The sequence below is a fragment of the Pelophylax lessonae genome (assembly GCF_965119305.1).
Source record: "Pelophylax lessonae genome assembly, chromosome: 13".
Lineage (NCBI taxonomy): Eukaryota > Metazoa > Chordata > Amphibia > Anura > Ranidae > Pelophylax > Pelophylax lessonae.
Window position 1 is genome coordinate 51,954,908 of NC_138780.1, and position 25,099 is coordinate 51,980,006.

Sequence of the window (25,099 nt, forward strand, 5' to 3'; positions counted from 1 at the left end):
CCTTGAGCACTCTCGGATGTACGCCATCCGGGCCTGGTGATTTGTTTGTGTTAAGTTTATCCAGTCTTTCCCTGATTTCCCCCTCTGTTAGCCATAGTGGCAAGTCCTGTGTATTACTACTAACCATACAGTCATGGTCAGTGTACCCTTCCTTTTCCTGCGTAAAGACTGACGAGAAAAAAGAATTCAGCACGGTTGCTTTTTCAGTGTCCTCTGTAACCATCCTCCCATCATCGCTAATTATGTGTGCAATATGCTCTGCCCTAGTTTTTTTGCTGTTGATATATTTAAAGAATTTCTTTGGGTTTTTTTTACTATCCTCCGCTATTTGTCTCTCAAAGTTGATTTTAGCCATCTTGATTTCGTGTTTACACTTCTTATTTTCCTCCTTGTATTGCTGGAAGGCCGATACGGTGCCCTCTGATTTATATTTCTTGAAGGCCAATTTTTTTCCCCTAATAAGTTTTTTAACGCTACGGTTTAGCCAGCCAGGTTTGGCTTTGTCTCTTCTAAATTTATTCCCCATAGGAATGCACTGCAAGATGCCTTTGCTTAATATTGTTCTAAAGCATTCCCATTTTTCCTCTGTGGTCAGTGATCCCAGGGTTTGGTCCCAGTTTACCCTTTCCATCAATGAGTACAATTTTGGAAAGTCTGCCCTTCTGAAGTTTAGGGTTCTTATGTTCCCCACTTGCCTTTTTATATTGTTATTTATACTAAATGTGATCATCCTGTGATCGCTAGAGCCCAGGTTGTCCTGGACTCCTACCTCCGAGATTATGTCTGGGTCATTAGTGATCAATAGATCCAGGATAGCATTCTCTCTAGTAGGGGAATCCACCAACTGCGACATGTAGTTATCCTGTAAGGTTTCCGTGAATAGCCGGGCCTTATGCGAGTGTGCAGTCCCCTCTTCCCAGTCAATGTCGGGATAATTGAAGTCCCTCAATATGATGACTGATCCTAGTTTTGCCGCTTTACCTATTAGTGCTAAAAATTCCAGCTCTACCTCCTCCCCTTGGTTAGGTGGCCTATAGCAAACCCCCACAACTACTTTTCCCTTATCTTCTTTCCTATCGAGTTCAACCCACACAGATTCTAAATCCATGCTCATCCCATCCGTAATGTCACTCCTTTCTAGCACCTTTATATTGTTCTTGACATAGAGACATACCCCTCCCCCTCTTTTACCAACCCTGTCCTTCCGGTACACCGAATACCCTTGGATATTGGCCAGCCAGTCATGTGAGGGGTCGAACCAAGTCTCCGTTATTCCCACAAGGTCTATGTCCTCCTCATGTACTAACATGTCCAACTCATCCATCTTATTAGCTAGGCTCCTGGCATTAGCATATACCCCTCTTAGTTTTACGGAAGTTAAACGTGATTGGCGGTTTTGTTTAATTAACTGTATCTGTTAATTTACTATCATAATCTTATTACATGCTTAACACTGGATCACATTTTTCTTTTATATAGGAGAAACCTCTGTTTTGGAAACATTTTCTCCAGTATTCTCCACTCAGCTTCCAGTTGAAGAGTGTGATGACGATGAACCAGAAGACTTACAAGGTAACGTGCCCATATTTGTTTTGTCAAGGATACAGTCTTACCGAACGTTCATAACTCCATATGTTTTGAAACAAACAGTCTTCAATCTCTAATGTCAAGCAGAAATAAAAAAATAAAGATAAAGTAGAATGTCTTGTACATATTTTTTTTTTATAATCAGAGCTAAAAAAGATAAAAATGTGTTTTGAAATTGCAAAATAATAATTTATAGTCTTATATCAAGCCAGCAGTTGAAACGCTAATCTCTGTTGTACTTGTGATGCAGTGTTAGACTTCGCTTTGCTGAAATAAGCCTGTTTACTCATTGAAATGTGACAGAAGGGCATATGGGGCACTGGTTACATTTTTTTTATTTTGGTAGGCATCCTGGTCATATGTTAAGTCTGGTGTTGGAGGATTCCCTTTGGATTACTTATTTGTATGTTACAGGATGATATTCTGAGACCATTGGGTTATGTAGCTGCCTTCAGGAGATTGGACACTGGCAAACAAAGATGTAAGAAAAACCTCCCGTTCTCAGCAAGCCTCCATTGTTTGCCAGTGTCCTTCTCTTTGCTCTGAGAGAAGCATATTACTTTCTTATTTCTTTTTGTTCTTTTCTCAAGACCTTGTCTACTAGCAAGATACTATAGCTTCTGCAAAGTCATTGAGGCTCATTTGGCAGCATCCAGATTGGTTACTCCTTGGCTTTGCACTGGAGAACCGTACGTAGGGCGAGCCTATAAAATTGCCCTTTTGGTAATGGGCTCTGCATTAGGCACTAAACATTCTAGAGATCAGGGCAATTAAGGCAATTAGGTTGCCTATTCTACATTGAACCACCCGGCTGCAAGATCATATTACCAGAATTCATTTGTACAGTGCTACAGCAGTGGGATTACATTAACCATCAGGAAGGCACCAGAAGTCATGAAGCTCAAGGAGAAGCTAACATAATTCTAGCTTGGGCTGAACTTCACATTTTGACCCTGAATGCCGTGCACATTCTAAAGACCACTAGTCTTCGCCTCATACGCTTGAATTGGAGCCACTTTACTAATGATCTGATGTTTACTAATGATCTGATGTTGGTATAGCTATCTCCTCGCTGAGCTGTTGTGTTCTCACAGGGGGACGCCCCCCTTGCCAGAACACTCTGGTCAGCGTTCTCAGCCATTGGCTCAAAGCACTGATCGGTAGCCTGTGGGCTGCTGGTCTTTTCAGCATGCACATCTGACAGTAGCCTGTTGGACTGGCTGGCATACACACGGGCTGAATGTTGGACGTTTTTATTGAACTGGCTGATGTTGCCCGGCATTTGACCCACTGTGTACAGGGTTTAAGTGTAGAAAACTTGCAGCAAATTTTCTTCGTTATCAGCATCTGGGGGTGTTTTGATTTCTGTGTTGAAGGTGAGGGGGTTGTTGCCATGTCCAAGGATTCTCACACCTTCATGGTGGATGTTCTGGTTACTCCATTGAAACAATTCAACCTGACCTACTTTTTTCCTCCTCCTAAGCTCCTAAGCTTGCCTACTCTGCAGAATTGAGAGTTCCAGTGATCCTCTTTGCACCAAACTGTCCTAGGAGAACGTGGTAGTTGGACCTTGTCAGACCCTCTGTAGCCCTTTTTAATCCTCTGTCACTGTCTACTATCTTCTCAGTCACTGGCTTTAATGGCTAGGCTGTTGATGCCCAGATCCTTAGGGATTTGGTCATTCTTATGCTCCTTAAGGCTGTACACAGGTGTTCTTACAGCTTTATTTGTAGTGTCAAATAACCTGAAGGCAGCTGCATAACCCACTGATCCCAGAATACCATCCCATGCCTTGTATTGTACTTCAAAAAGAGGATTTGCTCAGTAAATCAAAAACATATATTCTCTTTTGTTCACTGACGGACACAGCTCCATGTCTTCTAGACCATTGGGCTTATGCTGTTCTCTCTTCAGGAGTAGGACTAGGCCGAAACCTTTTTGGTTACGCCCCTGAGGCAGTCCCACAGAGTATACCATCACTTCCTGCTATAGGACTTCAGTTTTTTCTGCCTAGTCAGGAGTAATGACCTGGCTCTCTGTTGGGATCTGTGATCCTGGCATTCTTTCCTTTTTTGTATGGAATTTTTTACTTTTTCATTATTATTTTTGTTCCTGTGTGAACTACAATCAACAGCCAGACTGGGCGACACAGTGGATATCCTAGATCAATCATCAATAAATGGCAGACCGAGGGCCAAGTCCTGACCGAGTCAATGCTCTGTCTGGCCCCGATACGGTCGCGCCACTTCTAATCTGCTTTTTTCCCTCCGCTGCCCTTTTAGATCTCTTTTCTTTACAGCAGCAAACATCGGAGGAGCAGCACAGTGATGCACGGAGGGTGGGGGCTGGCCCAGAGGGCACTGCTGATGTAAAGGGGGAAAGAGGGGTGATAGAGGCAGAAATGTAAAAGGAGTGATATGAAGGGGGATGGGGTTCTACAAAGAGGGTGAGGACAGAAATGTAAAGGTAGGCTGGAGACTGTGGTGTGAGGGGGGTTAAAAAAAGGGGGTAAGCACAGGAATGTCGGGGGGGGGGGGTTCTATAATATAAAGGTAAGGAGGACAGGAATGTTAACGGGGGGGGGGCTAGGGACAGGAATGTGAAGGGGGTGCTATAAAGAGGGTGAGGACAGTTACGTGAAGGGGGGGTGCTATAAAGGGAGGGGGGTGCTATAACGGGGGCGAGGACTGTTATGTGAAGAGGGTGCCATAAAGGGGGTGAGGACAGTTATGTGAAGGGGGTGCTATAAAGAGGGTGAGGACAGGAATGTGAAGGGTGGGGTTCTTTAAAGGGGGTGAGGACAGTTATGTGAAGGAGAGTGCTATAAAGGGGGTGAGGACAGTTATGTGAAGGGGGTTGCTATAAAGGGGGTGAGGACAGTTATGTGAAGGGGGGTGCTATAAAGGAGGTGAGGACAGTTATGTGAGGGGGGTGCTATAAAGGGGGTGAGGACAGTTATGTGAAGGGGGTGCTATAAAGGGGGTGAGGACAGTTATGTGAAGGGGGTGCTATGAAGGGGGTGAGGACAGTTATGTGAAGGGGGGTGCTTTAAAGGGGGCAAGGACAGTTATGTGAATGGGGGGGTGCTATAAAGGGGAGGACAGTTATGTGAAGGGGGGTGCTATAAAGAAGATGAGGACAGTTATGTGAAGGGGGGTGCTATAAAGGGGGTGAGGACAGTTATGTAAAAAGGGGGGGGGTTAAAAGGGAGAAAGGACAGTTATGTTAAAGGGGTTGAGAACAGTAATTTGAAGGGGGGTGCTATAAAGGGGGTGAGGACAGGAATGTAAAGGAGGTGCTATAAACGGGGTGAGGATAGGAATGTAAAGGGGGCTGGGGACTACAATGTGAAGGAGGGGTACTATAAGGGGAGCAAGGACAGAAATGTGAAGGGGGGGTGATATGAAAGGGGCTTAGGAACTGCAATTTAAAGAAGGCAGTGATATAAACGGGGGCCGCAGACAAGAATGTGCAGGGCTGATGATGTGCAGGGGGACTAAGAACACTGGTGTAATAAAAAGGATAGTGATGTGAAGGATCTGAGACTAAGTTCAGGTTATTGTGTGACGCGTGTAAGTGGCCCAGTTATTTCAGAAACGCAGAAAAATAAGTCCCTGACCTTTTTTTTTTTTTTGGCCGTACCAAGCTGCATGGTACTGTGGCACAAACATATGATTCGGACCTCGGCTGGAAGAAAATTTTACTGACTGGACCTTCATGAATTTTAATTTAATACCCCTGTCCTAGATCCTTTTTGTCTTCCCAGTCTGGCCTGTAAGTGCGACCCAACTATTAGCTCCACGCTAGGCTGGCGCGTGACATAGCCCCACTGGGTTTCGAAGTTGGCTGCGTTGTTTCTGTGGGTCGCCTTACCTGGTGATTTATAGGGACAAAGTGGTGTTGCGACCCTGTCAGGCGTTCCTTCCTAAGGTTGTCTCAGAGTTTCATTTGAATGAAGATATTGCGTTACCCATCTTATGTCCTAAACCGAAACACCCTAAGGAAATTGCTTTACATTCCTTGGATGTGGTCAGGGCAATTTGGGTGTACCTGGCGGTGACCTGAGCCAATTCGGAAATCAAATTCTTTGCTTGCTCTTATGGATGGTACTCGTAAGGGGCAGGCTGTGTCTGCTGCTACCATTTCCAAGTGGATCATGCATTTCCAAGTGGATCAAGGGTCGCTCAGTTCCTTCTGGGCCTTCATCAGCCGTCAGTGGTTCAGGTGGCTATGTGGTCGTCTGTACACACATTCACAAAATTTTATAAGGTGGCTGTACTTGCATCTTCGGATGCGGCGTTTGGTCGCAAAGTTTGCAGGCTGCGGTTGCAGAGGCTTCCGCTTCTTGAGGGTGTAATTTTGTTCCTGGTGGTGAGCTCCAGTTGTTCCTGGTCAGGCTTCTGTTTTTACCTGGTTGGCTATGTTTAGCCTTGTTTGGAATTCTACGTATTGCTGTGTTTTTCCCACCCCTAATGTTGACACTGCTTTGGGACATCCCAATGGTCTAGAAAACATGGAGCTGTGTTCGTTAGTGAACAAAAGAAAAAACTTGATTTTTCTCTTACCGTAAAACCCTTTGCTCTGAGGTTCACTGATGGACACAGCACCCGCCCCTCTGTTGGGTTGAGTTATGTTTTCTTCGGGCACTGCTTGTTACAAACTTAAGTCCTATAGTAGGAAGTGATGGTATACCCTCTGGGACTGCCTCAGGGGCGTAACCAAAAAGGTTTCTGCCTAGTCCTACTCCTGAAGAGAGAGCAGCATAAGTCCAATGGTCTAGAAGACATGGAGCTGTAAGGGTAAGAATACTTTAATGCTAAAGAAACATAAGGTGTCTCTTCTGCATTAAAAAGCAGTGGCGGCTGGTGCTCAAAATTTTTGGGGGGGGCACAAAAAGAAAAATGTAATAGGTATTGCTTCGCGGCAAAAAATGCTGTAAAAAAAATGCGTGACTTTGAGGTCATGGTACAGGCATGGCACAGGTGATGGTATAGGCATAGCACAGGTGATGGTATAGGCATGGCACAGGTGATGGTATAGGCATGGCACAGGTAATGGTACAGGCATGGCACAGGCATGGCACAGGTGATGGTATAGGCATGGCACAGGTGATGGTATAGGCATGGCACAGGTGATGGTATAGGCATGGCACAGGTGATGGTACAGGCATGGCACAGGTGATGGTATAGGCATGGTACAGGCATGGCACAGGTGATGGTATAGGCATGGCACAGGTGATGGTACAGGCATGGCACAGGTGATGGTATAGGCATGGCACAGGTGATGGTATAGGCATGGCACAGGTGATGGTATAAGCATGGTACAGGCATGGCACATGTGATGGTATAGGCATGGCACAGGTGATGGTATAGGCATGGCACAGGTGATGGTATAGGCATGGCACAGGTGATGGTACAGGCATGGCACAGGTGATGGTACAGGCATGGCACATGTGATGGTATAGGCATAGCACAGGTGATGGTATAGGCATGGCACAGGTGATGGTATAGGCATGGCACAGGTGATGGTATAGGCATGGTACAGGCATGGCACAGGTGATGGTATAGGCATGGCACAGGTGATGGTATAGGCATGGTACAGACATGGCACAGGTGATGGTATAGGCATGGCACAGGTGATGGTATAGGCATGGTACAGGCATGGCACAGGTGATGGTATAGGCATGGCACAGGTGATGATATAGGCATGGCACAGGTGATGGTATAGGCATGGCACAGGTGATGGTACAGGCATGGCACAGGTGATGGTATAGGCATGGCTCAGGTGATGGTATAGGCATGGCACAGGTGATGGTACAGGCATGGCACAGGTGATGGTATAGGCATGGCACAGGTGATGGTATAGGCATGGCACAGGTGATGGTACAGGCATGGCACAGGTGATGGTATAGGCATGGCACAGGTGATGGTACAGGCATGGCACAGGTGATGGTATAGGCATGGCACAGGTGATGGTACAGGCATGGCACAGGTGATGGTATAGGCATGGCACAGGTGATGGTATAGGCATGGCACAGGTGATGGTACAGGCATGGCACAGGTGATGGTATAGGCATGGCACAGGTGATGGTACAGGCATGGCACAGGTGATGGTATAGGCATGGTACAGGCATGGCACAGGTGATGGTATAGGCATGGCACAGGTGATGGTATAGGCATGGTACAGACATGGCACAGGTGATGGTATAGGCATGGCACAGGTGATGGTATAGGCATGGTACAGGCATGGCACAGGTGATGGTATAGGCATGGCACAGGTAATGATATAGGCATGGCACAGGTGATGGTATAGGCATGGCACAGGTGATGGTACAGGCATGGCACAGGTGATGGTATAGGCATGGCTCAGGTGATGGTATAGGCATGGCACAGGTGATGGTACAGGCATGGCACAGGTGATGGTATAGGCATGGCACAGGTGATGGTATAGGCATGGCACAGGTGATGGTACAGGCATGGCACAGGTGATGGTATAGGCATGGCACAGGTGATGGTATAGGCATGGCACAGGTGATGGTACAGGCATGGCACAGGTGATGGTATAGGCATGGCACAGGTGATGGTACAGGCATGGCACAGGTGATGGTACAGGCATAGCACAGGTGATGGTACAGGCATAGCACAGGTGATGGTATAGGCATGGCACAGGTGAGGGTATAGGCATGGCACAGGTGATGGTATAGGCATGGCACGGGTGATGGTATAGGCATGGCACAGGTAATGGTATAGGCATGGTACAGGCATGGCACAGGTGATGGTATAGGCATGGCACAGGTGATGGTATAGGCATGGCACAGGTGATGGTATAGGCATGGTACAGGCATGGCACAGGTGATGGTATAGGCATGGCACAGGTGATGGTATAGGCATGGTACAGACATGGCACAGGTGATGGTATAGGCATGGCACAGGTGATGGTATAGGCATGGTACAGGCATGGCACAGGTGATGATATAGGCATGGCACAGGTGATGGTATAGGCATGGCACAGGTGATGGTACAGGCATGGCACAGGTGATGGTATAGGCATGGCTGAGGTGATGGTATAGGCATGGCACAGGTGATGGTACAGGCATGGCACAGGTGATGGTACAGGCATGGCACAGGTGATGGTATAGGCATGGCACAGGTGATGGTACAGGCATGGCACAGGTGATGGTATAGGCATGGCACAGGTGATGGTACAGGCATGGCACAGGTAAAGGTACGGGCATAGCACAGGTGATGGTACAGGCATAGCACAGGTGATGGTATAGGCATGGCACAGGTGAGGGTATAGGCATGGCACAGGTGATGGTATAGGCATGGCACGGGTGATGGTATAGGCATGGCACAGGTAATGGTATAGGCATGGTACAGGCATGGCACAGGTGATGGTATAGGCATGGCACAGGTGATGGTATAGGCATGGCACAGGTGATGGTATAGGCATGACACAGGTGATGGTACAGGCATGGCACAGGTGATGGTACAGGCATGGCACAGGTGATGGTATAGGCATGGCACAGGTGATGGTACAGGCATGGCACAGGTGATGGTACAGGCATGGCACAGGTGATGGTATAGGCATGGCACAGGTGAGGGTATAGGCATTGCACAGGTGATGGTATAGGCATGGCACAGGTGATGGTATAGGCATGGCACAGGTGATGGTACAGGCATGGCACAGGTGATGGTACAGGCATGGCACAGGTGATGGTATAGGCATGGCACAGGTGAGGTCACAGGTCGGCTTCAATCACTTACCTGCTCTCCTCCTGGACTGCCTGCGAGACGTTCACGGCGCTGCTCCTCTCCTCGAGTCCTCTTCTTCTGACGGCGGCGGGATTCCGGGAAACGTCCACGGCGCTGCTCGCCTCGTCCTCTTCAGTCTTCTTTGATGGCGGCGGGCTCTCTGGGTCTTCCGATCGGTCCGACGGGAAGGAGATCAGGCGGTGACGGTGCGTGACTGACGCACGCACCGGCACCGCCCCCATTGCGACATCAGCGGGGTCAGCAATCGGATGTCCTGGATGATGATTGGTCCAGGCTGGAGACTGGACCAATCACAGCCAGGATATCACGAAAGTGGGGGTGTTTAGCGCTATGACCTGCGCCCAGGTTACGTCCCAGAAGGCAGCCAATCGGCGCCTCTGCTGGGTCGTAAACCCCCCCCCCCATAGCCACCACATAGGCCGGCGAACGCGTTTTTTTTTTTTTTAACTTTATTGTTCTTTTTGTGATCTTATTTTTTTTTTCTTTCCTTTTTTTTAGGGGGGGTTGGGGCGGCGCCCTGGCACCCCCTATGCACAGGCCGCCACTGTTAAAAAGTCTGAATTTTGTTTTAAAAGTTTAGGCATGGCAATTCATACATAGTTACATTGTTTCAGCTTGGACCAATGTAAGTATGTATGTACCATTCCTGTAGGATCCCAGTGAAAACTGGAAATCGCTGTAGTAGTAACGCAGACTACACAGAACTCTGTGTGTGATTGGCCACAGCCGATCAGTTGACTTCAGCCAAAATTATTGTCCAATCACAGCACCTGCCTGACCCAGAAGAACAACTGCAACATACCAGTACGTCACCTGACCTGCAGCTGCTGCCTGCTCACAGTACAACTACTTTTTGCAGGTGGCAAGCAATTAAGCTTTGACAAAAATCCTGGAAGCTGGTTTGTATGCAGAGCTGCACTAAATTTTGCACTTTCCAGTTTTAGTAAATCAATAATAAGAGGCCATTATTGTGTATATACAGTACTGTGCAAAAATTTTAGGCAGGTGTGAAGAAATGCTGTATAGTAAGAATGCTTTCAACAATATTTTAATTCTTGAAAATAATCAATTTACAAAATGCAAAGTGAGCGAACAGGAGAAAAATCTAAATCAAGTCAATATTTGGCGTGCCTACCCTTTGGCTTCAAATCAGCATCAGTTGTTACATGTGTACACACATGCACAAAGTCAGGGAATTTGTGGGATTAGAGTTGGGTGTTTGATTAACCAATTATACCAAGCAGGAGCTAATGATCATTAATTTCATATGTAGGCTGAAACAAAGTCTTTAACTTAAACAGAAACTGCTATATAGAAGGCTTAAAACTGGGTGAGAAACAGTCAAATTCTGCTACTAAGGTGTGGAAGACAATTTAAACTCTTTTTACATCACACTACAAGCCAAGGATATTGTGGAGATCCTCTGGGGTGTAGAAGCTGATCATTTACACCAATAGTAATAACTTAAGATAACAATACCAGTAAAATAAACCTACGGATCAAGCGCTATCTTTCCACTTTTCTCTACTTTTGCACAAGAAACTGGGCTTGAAGAAGGAGCCTCTTGCCAGACAGGATTATCTCCAACATATGGCAAGCCACAACATCATGCCCCCATTGGTAACATGCAAAGCAAGGTACTGGTCGACTTTCCTTATAGGAACCTTTCACATCTAAGATCCCAGCAGGCTGAAGCACTCTCGCATCTTCTTGGGATCGCTGAGCTACACCTCCACTGGAGCTTTTGTCTCCTGGTAACAAGAGTCCCCCTGTTTCTATGGGAAACACAAGGAATTGGCACTGGTTTCCCTCAAAACATTAACCCTAGGGTTGGAGGCTTCATCCCACTTAAAACTCTACAAAGCCTCCGGGCTGTAGAACCAAGACTTGTCAAGCCCCGAGAAAATTGCCAATCCAGTTTTCTACCTACAAGAAATGCATCCTGGAGCCCTGCACCATGTATGGGTGAGAACTCTAGTTGAAACCCATACCTTTCCTATGCCTATAGTTCCTCACCTGCAAAATTGTGCTCAAAATGCCTCTATCGTTCGACAGATGCAGCTCTGCTTAACCATAGACTATAGGGTTATGCTCCTCCCACTAGGCACATAGGCACTAGGCAGAAAAAAGGCTTTTCCACGCCTATAGGGGCTGTCCCAGCCGGCATAACCCCTCAGCCTCTGCTATACTCAAACAGTTTTTTCTGCCTAGTGACAGGGATAGGACCTTGTTCCCTGCTGGGACTTCGGTCTTAGCTGTAACAGGGAAAGTTTGAGATTTTTCTTATTTTTCTAGTTAGTTCCTGAGGACCAAGATCCAGAGGAACTACAAGCAACAGCTGGCTGTGGTTTTTGCACTGGATAATATAGATCCTTAAAGTCTCCCAGCCTGGCCTGCGAGCGTGAGCAGGTTATAGTCCAGTACTAGGCCTCGCCATGACAGTGCCCTGATGGATGGGGACGAGCCTGCGAGTGGACAGTCTCGCTGGGAAGCAGATGACCTGGAATGCCCTGACTTGCAGCCTCCTCTTGGCTAACAGCACCCCCATCCCGGGTGGAAGGTGATCTGAGTCGGAGTGGCGCCCGCCTGGTACCATGGTATGGTGAGCAACATGTCCCCCACTACCCCTGGAGGTCGCGGGGTGGGCGGGGGCCCCTCTCTGGAATGGTCGGACCCTAGGGGTTCCCTGGCACCCCGGAAGCCTAACAGGCGTACCTCGGAGGGGGGGGGGCGCCATTTTGCCATGGTTCATGGCCTCTGTGTTCCCATTAGTTTGTATGGGCAGCAATTTTCTAAAATTCCCCATTGAGAATGTATAGCAGCCATTTTCTTGTGGTCTGGACGCGGGACTGGCATGCATCACGTTTTTTTTTCTATGCTTGAGGCAGAGTTGCTTCCTCTTCCTGTTTCTTCTGTGTTCCTTTCGTTATGACACTGACCAGGACTGCGCGTTTTTATCTGATCTGGGGGTCCCCTGTTGGTTTACCTCTCCTGCTCTGCTATATTTAGACATTGCAGATTTTGGGGTCCGCAGTAATAACAGGGAGACCGCATTTTTCGCTGTCTTAAAGGGAAAGTGCACTAAAAAAAGTTTTTTATTTTTTTTGTTTGCAAATTAAGTCCCAGGATAAAATATCCTCTGCAGACCCCCTGGAAATGACCGCGGGACCCTCCGGCTCGCAGTTGCTGCTAGAGATTGCAGTTTTTCTTCAAAGCCTGATGTCAAAAGTGCAGTCGGTTTGTTCTGGTGCTGCTAGCGGCAAACGTCCCTCGTCCTCCCCTCCATCTGCAGAATCTTCGGATTCTGACACAGATACGGCTGCCGCAGATGCAGACCACCCTGAGGGGTCGGTGTCTTCACATTCTGGAAGACACCGACACGATCTGTCCTCCTCCTCTGTCGCGCAAGAATGTGCCTTGGTGGAAAATATGATAGTTTCTGTGTGGGGAACTCTTAAAATGGCTGATGAACCCAGTGTCAGGTACGCAGATATCTTTTGGCTCCCGCAAATATTGCAAATCAGGTAAAGTATTCCCTCGTCCTGACTTGTTTCACTCTATTGTGGATGAACAATGGCGACGCATTAAGTACATGCTGGTGGTGCTTAAGCGTTTTGAACGCCCTTATCCCTTTTCGGAGGCAGGTAGGCTGTACCACCGAAGGTGGATTCCCCGGTGGCAAGGTTGAATAAAGCGACTCTGGTGCTGTTGGAAGAGTCGCCGACCTTTTCGGATCCCATGGATAGACGGGTGGAATCCTTATCCCGCCATGTACAGTATATGTGGTGATGGGTCACATGTTAAAAGCTAACTTTGTGAATGTTCTCATAGCACCGACTGTTACTGAATGGGTGAAGTTGCTGAAGAGTGACTTGAAAATGACACAGCTTCCACCTGTGGTTCTGGAACTGTTAGACCAGTTGGTCTGAGCCCTGGTGTTCATGTGTGATACATCCCCGGACTTGGCCTTATTAGTGGCCAGGACGTCAGCAGTGGGGGTTGCTATTAGATGTCTGATATGGCTGAAATGCTGGTCGGCTGACCAGGCTTCTAAAAAAGCTGTTGCTGATCTCTCTTTACGAGGGAGAAGCTATTTGGAGCCTCTTTGGACGAGTTGATCAAGGGTATCACGGGGGGTAAGAGTACTAATCTGCCCCAATCCTCTAAAGGCAAGGCGCCGCACTCTAGGCGGGGGCCTTCCTTTACTGCTCATAAACGTCTTTTTCATGCCTCCGGGTCACAGGAAAAAGGTAAACCGTTTAGATCTTTGGGGGGGCAGGGGGTCCAAGAAGCCATGGCCCGGTAAGTCCAAGGGTAGCAAATCTGGAACCGCAGACAAGCCCTTGTCTGCATGAAGGGGCACCCTCACCCGAGTCTGGGGTGGGGGGGACTTCTTCGATTCTTCCGGGAACCCTGGACTTCCTTGATTCAGGACAAATGGGTTCACGATTTGATCTGTTTCAGATACAAAATCGAACTCTGGTCTCGTCCAGGAGACAGGTTCTTCCCGTCCAATCTTCTATTGTCCCCAGCCAGGTTAAGGGACTTGAAGGGGGCGGTACACAACTTGCTGTCACAAGGGGTGATTGTGCCGGTTCCAGCTTCGGTACGCTTTCAGGGGTTTTATTCAAACCTGTTCATCGTGCCTAGAAAAGAAGGCAAGGTGCGCCCCATCCTAGATCTCAAAGCCCTGAACCGCTTTGTGCAGGTACAGAGGTTTCGGATGGAGTACATCCGTACGTTAGTGGACATCCCTATCTACGCTGGACACCAGCGGTTTCTTCGTTTTGCGGTAACGGAGCAGCATTATCAATTTGTGACGTTACCCTTTGGTCTCGCCTCCACTCCCAGGGTGTTTACCAAAGTTCTGGCTCCGGTGTTAGCATTGCTGCGCCGGAGGGGGATTGCGGTACTGGGATACCTGGACGATCTCCTGTTGAGAGCGGTCTCTCATTCGGTTCTGTTGGAGAATCTGGACAAGCCTTTTTTCCGCCTAGTGCCTATCCCTAGTGGGAGGAGCATAATCCTATAGTCTATGATTAAGAAGAGCTGTGTCTGTGAATGAACTTCAGAGAAAAGGATTTTACAGTAAGTTCTTACAAAAATCCAATTTTTCATGCTGCAACATGACACTGGCATGTCAAAATAAATGTGTGTGTTTGTATATGTCTGTGCTTATTTTTCTGGAACCCACAGTGTACACTCCCGGTGCATATTGGGGCTGATCCCCATAGTGGTAGCATAGACTTTTTCATGTGTCTGTCCATACCCACATAGACTTCTAAATTAAATATATACATGTTGGCAATACACTAAACACAGCTGTGAATTTCTTGCATTCTGCTTGTTTTTGTATAAAATGCAGTATAGTTTTTATTGCTCTTTTTAACAAAACATTGTCTTTTAAAACAGGTTTTGTTTCAGGTAAAGCTTCTGGAATAGAAACTAGTGAGAGATTGAATCAGAAAGCAAAGCAGAAGAAGCATAAAGACCAAAAAGGAAGAGTAGATTTTATTCAAAGGAACATTGAGGTATGTTTTTTTTTTCAAACACAAGAGTATAAATGGCAGAGAGTCTATATGGATTGCTGCAGGGGTTCGCAGTGGATGGACTTTAAGTGGTCTTGTAGATGGGATGGGGAAGGTGGTCTGTGATGGCTGAAGGTCACTATGAAAAGGTGTAGAGAAGACTATGTTGATAGAATTTTTTTTTTTTGGAGTGTGGGTTGTGGGGCTGTTTCAGTTTTGCTATGAGGCTGGTGCATTTTTTAATTATACCCTATTAAATAATTTACACCAGGGTTGTCCAACCTGCGGCCCAACACAAAATCGTAAAAATGTTGATTTTTTTGGAATTTATAAAAAAACGTTTAACGAAATTTTTTTTTTAATCAATAATTTTTATTGATTTTAACAAGTTGTAACATAGAATTGCAAAATTACAGTAGGGTGTAAGTATAATGCTCGAAAAAGAGGCTAATACAATAAGATGTTCTATATATAAATGATCAAGGACGTAAAACAAAGAGCATACAAAGAAATACTAAAATAATATTTGCTATCTGTCCATGGTTCCCATACATTATCAAACAGCGCACATGAGAAGTTCTTATGCGAGAATGAGAATTGCATATTGATTAGATCTATGGATTCTGAAGGGTTGATTGCCATATTTTTTCATCCAGTGCCTGGCTATCACTGTTTTAGCAGCCACTAGTGAATGGATGACTACTGTTCTTAAGTTGCAGGGGAACCTCTCTATGTCTAGGGCTGGTTCAGATTGTGTCACGATCCCTGTAATTTCTGAGATGATAGAGACATTTTTTTTCAAATAGCTTGTGAGGCTTTTACAGGTCCAAAATATATGGAGGAGGTTGCCTATTTGTCTGCACTCTCTCCTGCAAAGAGAGGATTGGGTCTTGGAAAATTTAGAAAGTTGGTAAGGCGTTAAGTACTAACGGGATAGGAGTTTTTGCATTTTTGTCCCACTGTATATCGCATTGGGAACAATGAGTAATTGCAATGAATGGCCATCTTCCATTATCGGAGAAGGATCTATGGAGGTCTTCCTCCCATTTTAGCATGGGGGGTGTTTTAACTAAAATTGTTTTGCTTTGTAGGGTGTTATAAAACAGGGAGATTCCTTTGTGGGTAGGATTTGGGGTGGATAAAACATTTAAAACATTGTCAGGGAGTTTTTTTCGAGGAGGGGGGTGTTTGGCTATGAAGGTGGAAATCCTGTTGTATGTCAAGAAGACAGATTTAAGTAGGTTGACTTTGGCCAGAAAAGATTCCAAGGGTTTAGGGAGATTGTCGTAAAAAAGTTGATCTACCCATAGGATAACTGCTTCTTCCCATTGTTTAAGGGAAATACAAGGGCTGAGAAGTTCTAACACCCTTAAAGGGTAAAGTACAGGGTGTTGAATTGAGCCCTGAAATAATTGGGTTGAGTTTTCTCCATGCTATAATGGAGGCGCGTGTGGTTATGTGAACGCTATTGAGGTTTGGCTGAAGAAAAGTTTGACAGTGTCTCATTACTGGAATTATATAAGATTGATCTTACCAAATAAAAATATCCCACCCTTCACAATCACGCCTTATTTATTTCATCAGTTTTTTTTTTTCTTCTTACCACCACTCTTTATTTTAATAATTTTTCATACAGATAAGAATGCAGAAAACGTGTATACAAACTTTAACATAAGCCAACACAAAAGCCATATGACATAAGAAACTACCTAAAAAACCAACCATTCTGTCGATTGAAAAATTACTCATCAAGGCCAAAGTCTAAATGGCACATAAACAGCGCATGCATCTCATCTGGGATTTTTATTTCAAAATATGTCTTTATTAAATTTATAGATAACATACAGTTTATCGTTTTAAATACAGCGTTAATTAGTTGTACTGTCTAGATAATGGAATATTCAATAAACATCATCTTAGCAAATGGGACATAGGATATGAAAAGGAGTGTAACATTGCTGGTATTAACGTTAGTTAAATCAAAGTGAGATCTAGACGGGTAAGGTGAAAGGGGGAGGGTTGGGAAGGTAAAGAGGGGGATGGGGTGAAGGAAAGGACGGAGAAAGAAAGAAGAGAGCCAACATCAGTAGGTATCTGGTAGTGAAGTACAAAAACAGATATAGACAGAAAATAGGTCATTAGTTCAATATCAGTGAACAGTGCATTTAGGGTGAACTAACCAGAGTGATCATAAATCTTTGAATTTATCTAGTTGTAGATTATTTCTGGCCACTATCCTTTCCATTTCACATTGGAGGTTAAGAGTGGCGATAGTATTTGAAATGGAGGGAGTGTCACAGGTTTTCCACAACCTAGTAATGTTAATTTTAGCCGCGTGTAGTAAATTAATGATTATAGTTCTAGATGAAGGAGGGAACTTATCTATGCCTATATGAAGTATGGCTAAGGTAGGATTTGGGGATGAATGCAATCCAGAAATAGAGGAAATTAGAGCAAAAACTTGGTTCCAAAAGGAGCTCAAGGATTTGCAGAACCAGAGGATGGGGGCAATGGTGCCCACACTGCCACAGTTTCTCCAACATGTGTGTGGATGGCTTGGGAAAATTTTTGATAATCTATAGCCGGGGTCCTCAATAGGCGGACTCCGGGCCGCCTCCGGACCCACACAGACTTAAATCTGGACCGCCAAAGCGGTCTGCTTCCTTCTGTCATCAGCGGGGAGGATCGGATTGGCTGTGTCTTACACTTGTAGCGCTGCACGATTACAAAAAGCCGAGTACTTCTTCTTTCCCGGCGGAGAGGATGTCCTACAAAGTCCCGCCTCCTGGGCCGGCTCTTACCTATGATAGACAGAACACTGGTGACGTCTATCATAGGAGCCGGTGTCCAGGAGGCGGGACTTTGTAGGACATCCTCTCCGCCGGGTAAGAACTTGTACTCGGCTTTTTGTAATCATGCAGCGCTGCCAGTGTAAAACACAGCCACTCCGATCCTCTCAATTCTAACCCCCCCGCTGATGACAATAGGAAGCAGACTGCTTCGGCAGTCCAGATTTATGGGGGTACGCACACTGGTCAATCTGCATTAATGGGGGCACGCACACTGGTCAATCTGCATTAATGGGGGCACGCACACTGGCCAATCTGCATTAATGGGGGCACGAACACTGGTCAATCTGCATGAATGGGGGCACGCACATGGTCGCTCTGCATTAATGGGGGCACACACACTGGTCAATCTGCATTAATGGGGGCACGCACACTGGTCAATCTGCATTAATGGGGGCACGCACACTGGTCGCTCTGCATTAATGGGGGCACACACACTGGTCAATCTGCATTAATGGGGGCACGCACACTGGTCGCTCTGCATTAATCGGGGCACGCACACTGGTCACTCTGCATTAATGGGGGCACGCACACTGGTCGCTCTGCATTAATGGGGGCACACACACTGGTCAATCTGCATTAATGGGGGCACGCACACTGGTCAATCTGCATTAATGGGGGCACGCACACTGGTCAATCTGCATTAATGGGGGCACGCACACTGGTCAATCTGCATTAATGGGGGCACGCACATGGTCGCTCTGCATTAATGGGGGCACGCACATGGTCGCTCTGCATTAATGGGGGCACGCACACTGGTCAATCTGCATAAATGGGGGCACACACATGGTCGCTCTGCATTAATGGGGGCACGCACACTGGTCAATCTGCATTAATGGGGGCACGCACATGGTCGCTCTGCATTAATGGGGGCACGCACACTGGTCAATCTGCATTAATGGGGGCACGCACATGGTCGCTCTGCATTAATGGGGGCACGCACATGGTCGCTCTGCATTAATGGGGGCACGCACGCTGATCACTCTGCATTGGATGGGGGCAAGTTTTGGGGAATGCCTTTTTTTGTTGTTGGCGTTCTGTATTTGGAATTTGACGGTCACTTTTCCGGACCTCGGACTGAATGTAAAATTTGTAAGTGGACCTTTCAAGTTTACATTTGAGTACCCCTGATCTATAGGGTGTTAGGTACCATCTGTGTATTGTTTTCTGATATGATTCCCAGTGGTTAGTACAGTGCAATGCTCTAACAGAGGGGTGGCTGTGGATGTGGTATACTTGGATTTGGCAAAAGGGTTTGACGAAATTTCCCACACTCAACTAATGTGTAAGGTAAAGTCTACAGGCTTGGAAAAATCATTTTGTAAATGGATAGAAAACATGGCTAAAAGACCATATTCAGAGAGTATTGATTAATGATTCATACTCTTAATAGTCCAAGGTTCAGTGTTGGGACCCTTACTTTTTATTATACTTATGAACAGTATAGGGTCTGAGATTAAAGGTACCATTTCTGTCCTTGCAACTTACAAGCTGACCTCAAATGCACCCTTTAATTGAGTACATGTGTGACAAATGAGGTTTAATGTTGAAAAATGGAAAGTTATGCACTTGGGGGCTAAAAATATGCATGCATCATACATACTAGGGGGAATACAGCTGGGGGAATTAATGGTAGAGAAGGATCTGGGTGTTCCGGTAGATCATAAACTTAATAACAGCATGAAATGCCAAGCTGCAGTTTCCAAAGCGTGCAAAATCCTTTCTTGTATTAACCACTTGATCTTCGGAAGATTTACCCCCTTTCATGACCAGGCCATTTTTTGGGATACGGCACTGCGTTACTTTAACAGTTGCGCAGTCGTGCGACGCTGTACCCAAAAAAAAAATTTACTTTTTTGCCACAGATAGAGCTTACTTTTGGTGGTATTTGGTCACCTCTGCGTTTTTTTATTTTTTGTGCTATAAACAATAAAAAAAAGCAATTTTGAAAAAACATTTTTTACTTTCTGCTATAAAACATATCCAATAAATATTGATATATATTTTTATATATTTATATGTATAAGCAGGGCTTTTTTTCTCAGAGAATAGGTGCAGGAACTCCCCCTTCTAAGTTACTTTGTGTCTTCGCCCCCTACCCACCTCCGAGCACTAACCACCCCTTTCAACCTCCAAGCACTGACCCTTGGTTCCACCCTCTACCCAGCTTCCAGTACAGCCCCTTTTAGAGAATATAGAGCCACGTATAATTTTGTATTGGAATGTATAGAATTTGGTTATGATAACAAGAAAAGCAATAAAATAGATCCCCTACAGCCAGCAGCAATAGATCCCCCCAGCAGCAATAGACCCCCCCCCCCAGCAGCAGCAGAAGATCTCCCAGCAGCCAGCATCAATAGACTCTCTAGCAGCCAGGAACAGTGGACCCCTCCCTAAACAGTAGATCCCTTCTAGCAACAATTAACCCTCAGTATCAAAAGATCCTCCACCAGCAACAATAGATTGCCATGCAAAAATAGATCCCCTCCAGCAACAATAGATCTCTCATCAGCCAGCATCAGTAGACCCTCCAGCACCCATTGGAGGTGCCAGAACTGCGTTCCCGCTGAAAAAAGCCCTGTGTATAAGTATATTGGTTATGGGATATTTTTTTTTCATTTTTATTATTTTTATTTTTTTTTTACTAGTAATGGCAGCGACTTATAGCAGGACTGCTATATTGCGGCCGACATTCGGACACTAACTGACACTTTTGAGACTTTTTGGGGACCAGTGACACTAATGCAGTGATCAACACTTAAAAATATGCACTGTCACTGTACTAATGGCACTGACTGGGAAGGGGTTAACATCAGGGGCGATCAAAGGGTTAACCGGGTGCCTAGTCTGTGTTTTACTAGAGTGTGGGAGGTGCTTTTACTAGGGGAATACATGGATCCTTGTTCCTACTTTGCAGACACAGGATCTATGCTTTCCCTCCTGTGAGAACGGCGATCTGCCTTGTTTACATAGACAGACCACCATTCTGTCTGTCTGCAGGATGATTAGTGGGTGCTGGTGGACATCAAGTCTGCAGTACCCACTGATCAATTCCCACTGTATATAATCACAGCAGGAGCAAGCCACCGGCTTCCAGAAGCGCAGGATCATGTATATGTACTGTACATGATCCTGCGCACAGCTGCCGCCCTGTAGCAGTAAAACCGCTATAGGACGGTCAGCAAGTGGTTAAGAGAGGTATGAATTGAAGAGAGAGATATCATTTTGCCCCTGTACAAATCATTATTAGGACCTCATCTGGAATATGCAGTTCAGTTTTGGGCACCAGTTCACAAAAACAATATTTGGAAACTGGAAAAAAAAATTGCAGAGAAGGGCAACCTAACTGATAAGAGGCATGGAGGAGCTCAGCTATGAGGAAAGATTAGCTGACCTGCATTTTATTCTCTCTTGAGAAGAGGAGATGAAGGGGGGATATGATGAACATGTATAAATACTAGTGATAGTTTTTTTATTGCCGATATCGATATTTTGGTCATCGCATATCGGTATCTGCCAATATGGGCCGATATTTTTGTACATTTAATAAAATTATTTATTTTTTATTTTTATTTATTTATTTTTTTACAGGTACTCTTGTGGAGGGATCTGGGGTCTAAAAGACCCCCAAACCCCTCCTCTGCACTTAAAAGCATTCAAAACACCAAGTTTGGCTGTTTTGAATGCTGTAATTTTTTAAATTTGGCGCCGAGTACCCGGAAGTGATGTCATGATCGTGTTTTTACATGGAGACCCAATCAGAGCTGAATGCAGCTTTGATCGGGTCTTCTCTTCGGTGGCCGTGCAGGATGGTGGCCCAGGTCTCCCAATGGGACGGGAGACCCGGGCGAGCCCCGTAAGGTGGCGGGAGGGGGGGGGGGATCGTCCCCTCCCTGTCCTTGTAATGACAGCCGAGCAGCTACTTAGCCACATTGGTTGTCATTACAAGACAGCCGACCGTCGGCTATGGACCCCGGTACCAGGGTGATGTCTCTAAGTGCAGGCATCACTCTGGTACATGCACTTTCCCGAAATATCGGCAATATCGGTAACCTCCGGGGCCGAATTCCGATATACCAGGGAAAGTGCAGATCGGCCCTCCATATATCGGCTTTGCCGATAATCGGTCAATCTCTGATAAATACATAAGTGGTCCATAAATGAATTCGGTAAAGAGTTATTCACCTTAAGGTCATCACAGAGGACAAGGGGACAATCTTTACAGCTGGAGGAAAAGAGATTTAATCTTACATAGTAGTTACATAGTTAGTGAGGTTGAAAAAAGACATCAGTCCATCCAGTTCAACCTATGATGTGTGTGTGTGTGTTTGCTTTTAACCGTACATTGTATACCCCTGTATGTTGTGGTCTTTAAGGTGCCCATCTAATAGTTTTTTTAAACTATCAATGCTCCCTGCTGATACGACTGTTTGCGGAAGAGTATTCCACATCCTTACTGCTCTCACAGTGAAGAACCCCCTGCGTCCCACCTTTCCTCTGGTTTTAGTGAGTGGCCACGTGTCTTATTGTATTCCCTTTCTCTGAATAGGTTTTTCCATATGCTAGGGTTGCCAGTACAGTATTTGTACATTGATATCATATCCCCCCTCAATCGTCTCTTCTCCAGAGAGAATAGGTTCAGTGCTTGTAGTCTTTCCTCATAGCTGATGTCCTCCATTCCCCTAATTATTTTTGTTGCCCTTCTCTGGACTCTCTCCAGTTCCAGCACATCCTTCCTGAGGACAGGTGCCCAGAACTGGACAGCATACTCCAGATGTGGCCGGACCAGAGTCTTTTAGAGTGGGAGAATAATCTCTTTATTTCTGGAGTGAATCCCTTTTTTATACATCCCAGTATTCTGTTGGCTTTGCTTGCAGCGGCTTGGCATTGCATGCCACTGCCAAGCTTGTTGTCTACCAGTACCCCCAGGTCCTTTTCCATCCTAGACTCACCCAGAGGTTCCCCCCCTAGTGAGTAGCTTGCTTTCTGGTTTCTGGCACCCAGGTGCATTACTTTACATTTTTTTACATCTTCAAATACAGAAAGGCTTCTTCACAGTAAGAGCTGTGAAAATTTGGAATGGACCCCCTCAAGAGCTCCGTAAATTGTTTTAAAAAAGGACTGGATTTGTTTCCTAAATGCTCATAATATAACTGAATGCTACTATTTTATAGGTAAAGTTGATCCAGGGAATATCAGATTGTCTGTTTGGGGATCAGGAAAGAATTTATTTTCTCTGCTTGAGCTAATTGGATTATGCTTTATTGGGGGATTTTCTGTGTTTGTTGAACTGGATGAACTTGTGTCTTTTTTCAAACAGAATAACTATGCAACTATGTTACCCACACAAAGGAGTTCAGCATTCTTCCTCTCATGCTGTATAACACACAAATGACTCCTGGCTCAGGTCCGAAGCTCTGCTGCTCAAGCCTGCAATTTACAGTGTGCAGACAAATATGTGGTAGAAGGTACCGGAGGATATTTGGTACTAGAGCAATTTATGGGTGACATCCTCACTACCAATTGGTATAGTTAGGCGTGCCATGGAGATACAATCGGCTCATGTGAATATTGTGGTATAGTGACATTTGATGCAGGAATATATCTAATTTAATCATAGAGCCAGAAGATCTATTCGGTGTTTGTCACAGTAGAGTTTTCTGCCTAACTCTGAGAAAAAAAACCTGTCACATTTAGGGAAAAGGGGACCTTAGTGGCCCTGTGTGTGTGTGTGTGTGTGTATGTATATATATATATATATATATATATATATATATACAGTGGGTACGGAAAGTATAAAGTATTCAGACCCCCTTAAATTTTTCACTCTTTGTTATATTGCAGCCATTTGCTAAAATCATTTAGGTTCATTCTTCTTCCTCATGAATGTACACATAGCACCCCATACTGACAGAAAAACACAGAATTGTTGACATTGTTGCAGATTTATTAAAAAAGAAAAACTGAAATATCACATGGTCCTAAGTATTCAGACCCTTTGCTGTGACACTCATATATTTAACTCAGGTGCTTTCCATTTCTTCTGATCATCCTTGAGATGGTTCTACATCTTCATTTGAGTCCAGCTGTGTTTGATTATACTGATTGGACTTGATTAGGAAAGCCACACACCTGTCTATATAAGACCTTCCAGATCACAATGCATGTCAGAGCAAATGAGAATCATGAGGTCAAAGGAACTGCCTGAAGAGCTCAGAGACAGAATTGTGGCAAGGCACAGATCTGGCCAAGGTTACAAAAAGATTTCTGCTGCACTTAAGGTTCCTAAGAGCACAGTGGCCTCCAGAATCCTCAAATGGAAGACGTTTGGGATGACCAGAACCCTTCCTAGAGCTGGCCGTCCGGCCAAACTGAGCTATCGGGGGAGAAGAGCCTTGGTGAGAGAGGTAAAGAAGAACCCAAAGATCACTGTGGCTGAGCTCCAGAGATGCAGTCAGGAGATGGGAGAAAGTTGTAGAAAGTCAACCATCACTGCAGCCCTCCACCAGTCGGAGCTTTATGGCAGAGTGGCCCGACGGAAGCCTCTCCTCAGTGTAAGACACATGAAAGCCCGCATGGAGTTTGCTAAAAAACACCTGAAGGACTCCAAGATGGTGAGAAATAAGATTCTCTGGTCTGATGAGACCAAAATAGAACTTTTTGGCCTTAATTCTAAGCGGTATGTGTGGAGAAAACCAGGCACTGCTCATCACCTGTCCAATACAGTCCCAACAGTGAAGCATGGTGGTGGCAGCATCATGCTGTGGGGGTGTTTTTCAGCTGCAGGGACAGGACGAATGGTTGCAATCGAGGGAAAGATGAATGAGGCCAAGTACAGGGATATCCTGGACAAAAACCTTCTCCAGAGTGCTCTGGACCTCAGACTGGGCCGAAGGTTTACCTTCCAACAAGACAATGACCCTAAGCACACAGCTAAAATAACAAAGGAGTGGCTTCACAGCAACTCCGTGACTGTTCTTGAATGGCCCAGCCAGAGCCCTGACTTAAACCCAATTGAGCATCTCTGGAGAGACCTAAAAATGGCTGTCCACCAACGTTTACCATCCAACCTGACAGAACTGGAGAGGATCTGCAAGGAGGAATGGCAGAGGATCCCCAAATCCAGGTGTGAAAGACTTGTTGCATCTTTCCCAAAAAGACTCCTGGCTGTATTAGATCAAAAGGGGGCTTCTACTAAATACTGAGCAAAGGGTCTGAATACTTAGGACCATGTGATATTTCAGTTTTTCTTTTTTAATAAATCTGCAACAATGTCAACAATTCTGTGTTTTTCTGTCAGTATGGGGTGCTATGTGTACATTCATGAGGAAGAAGAATGAACTTAAATGATTTTAGCAAA

At 45.6% G+C, this 25,099-nt stretch overlaps 1 protein-coding gene across 1 annotated transcript in view; it reads left to right on the forward strand.

Annotated features, from left to right (window-relative positions):
* FSIP1 (fibrous sheath interacting protein 1) overlaps positions 1-25,099 on the forward strand; it is a gene marked incomplete at its 3' end in the record, with an annotated part of 176,591 nt that overhangs the window by 86,507 nt on the left and 64,985 nt on the right. Inside the window, exons 5-6 of the mRNA XM_082275840.1 lie at positions 1,480-1,572; positions 14,787-14,893. Coding sequence (XP_082131966.1) covers positions 1,480-1,572; positions 14,787-14,893 — 200 coding nt within the window. The remainder of the gene's footprint in view (positions 1-1,479; positions 1,573-14,786; positions 14,894-25,099) is intronic.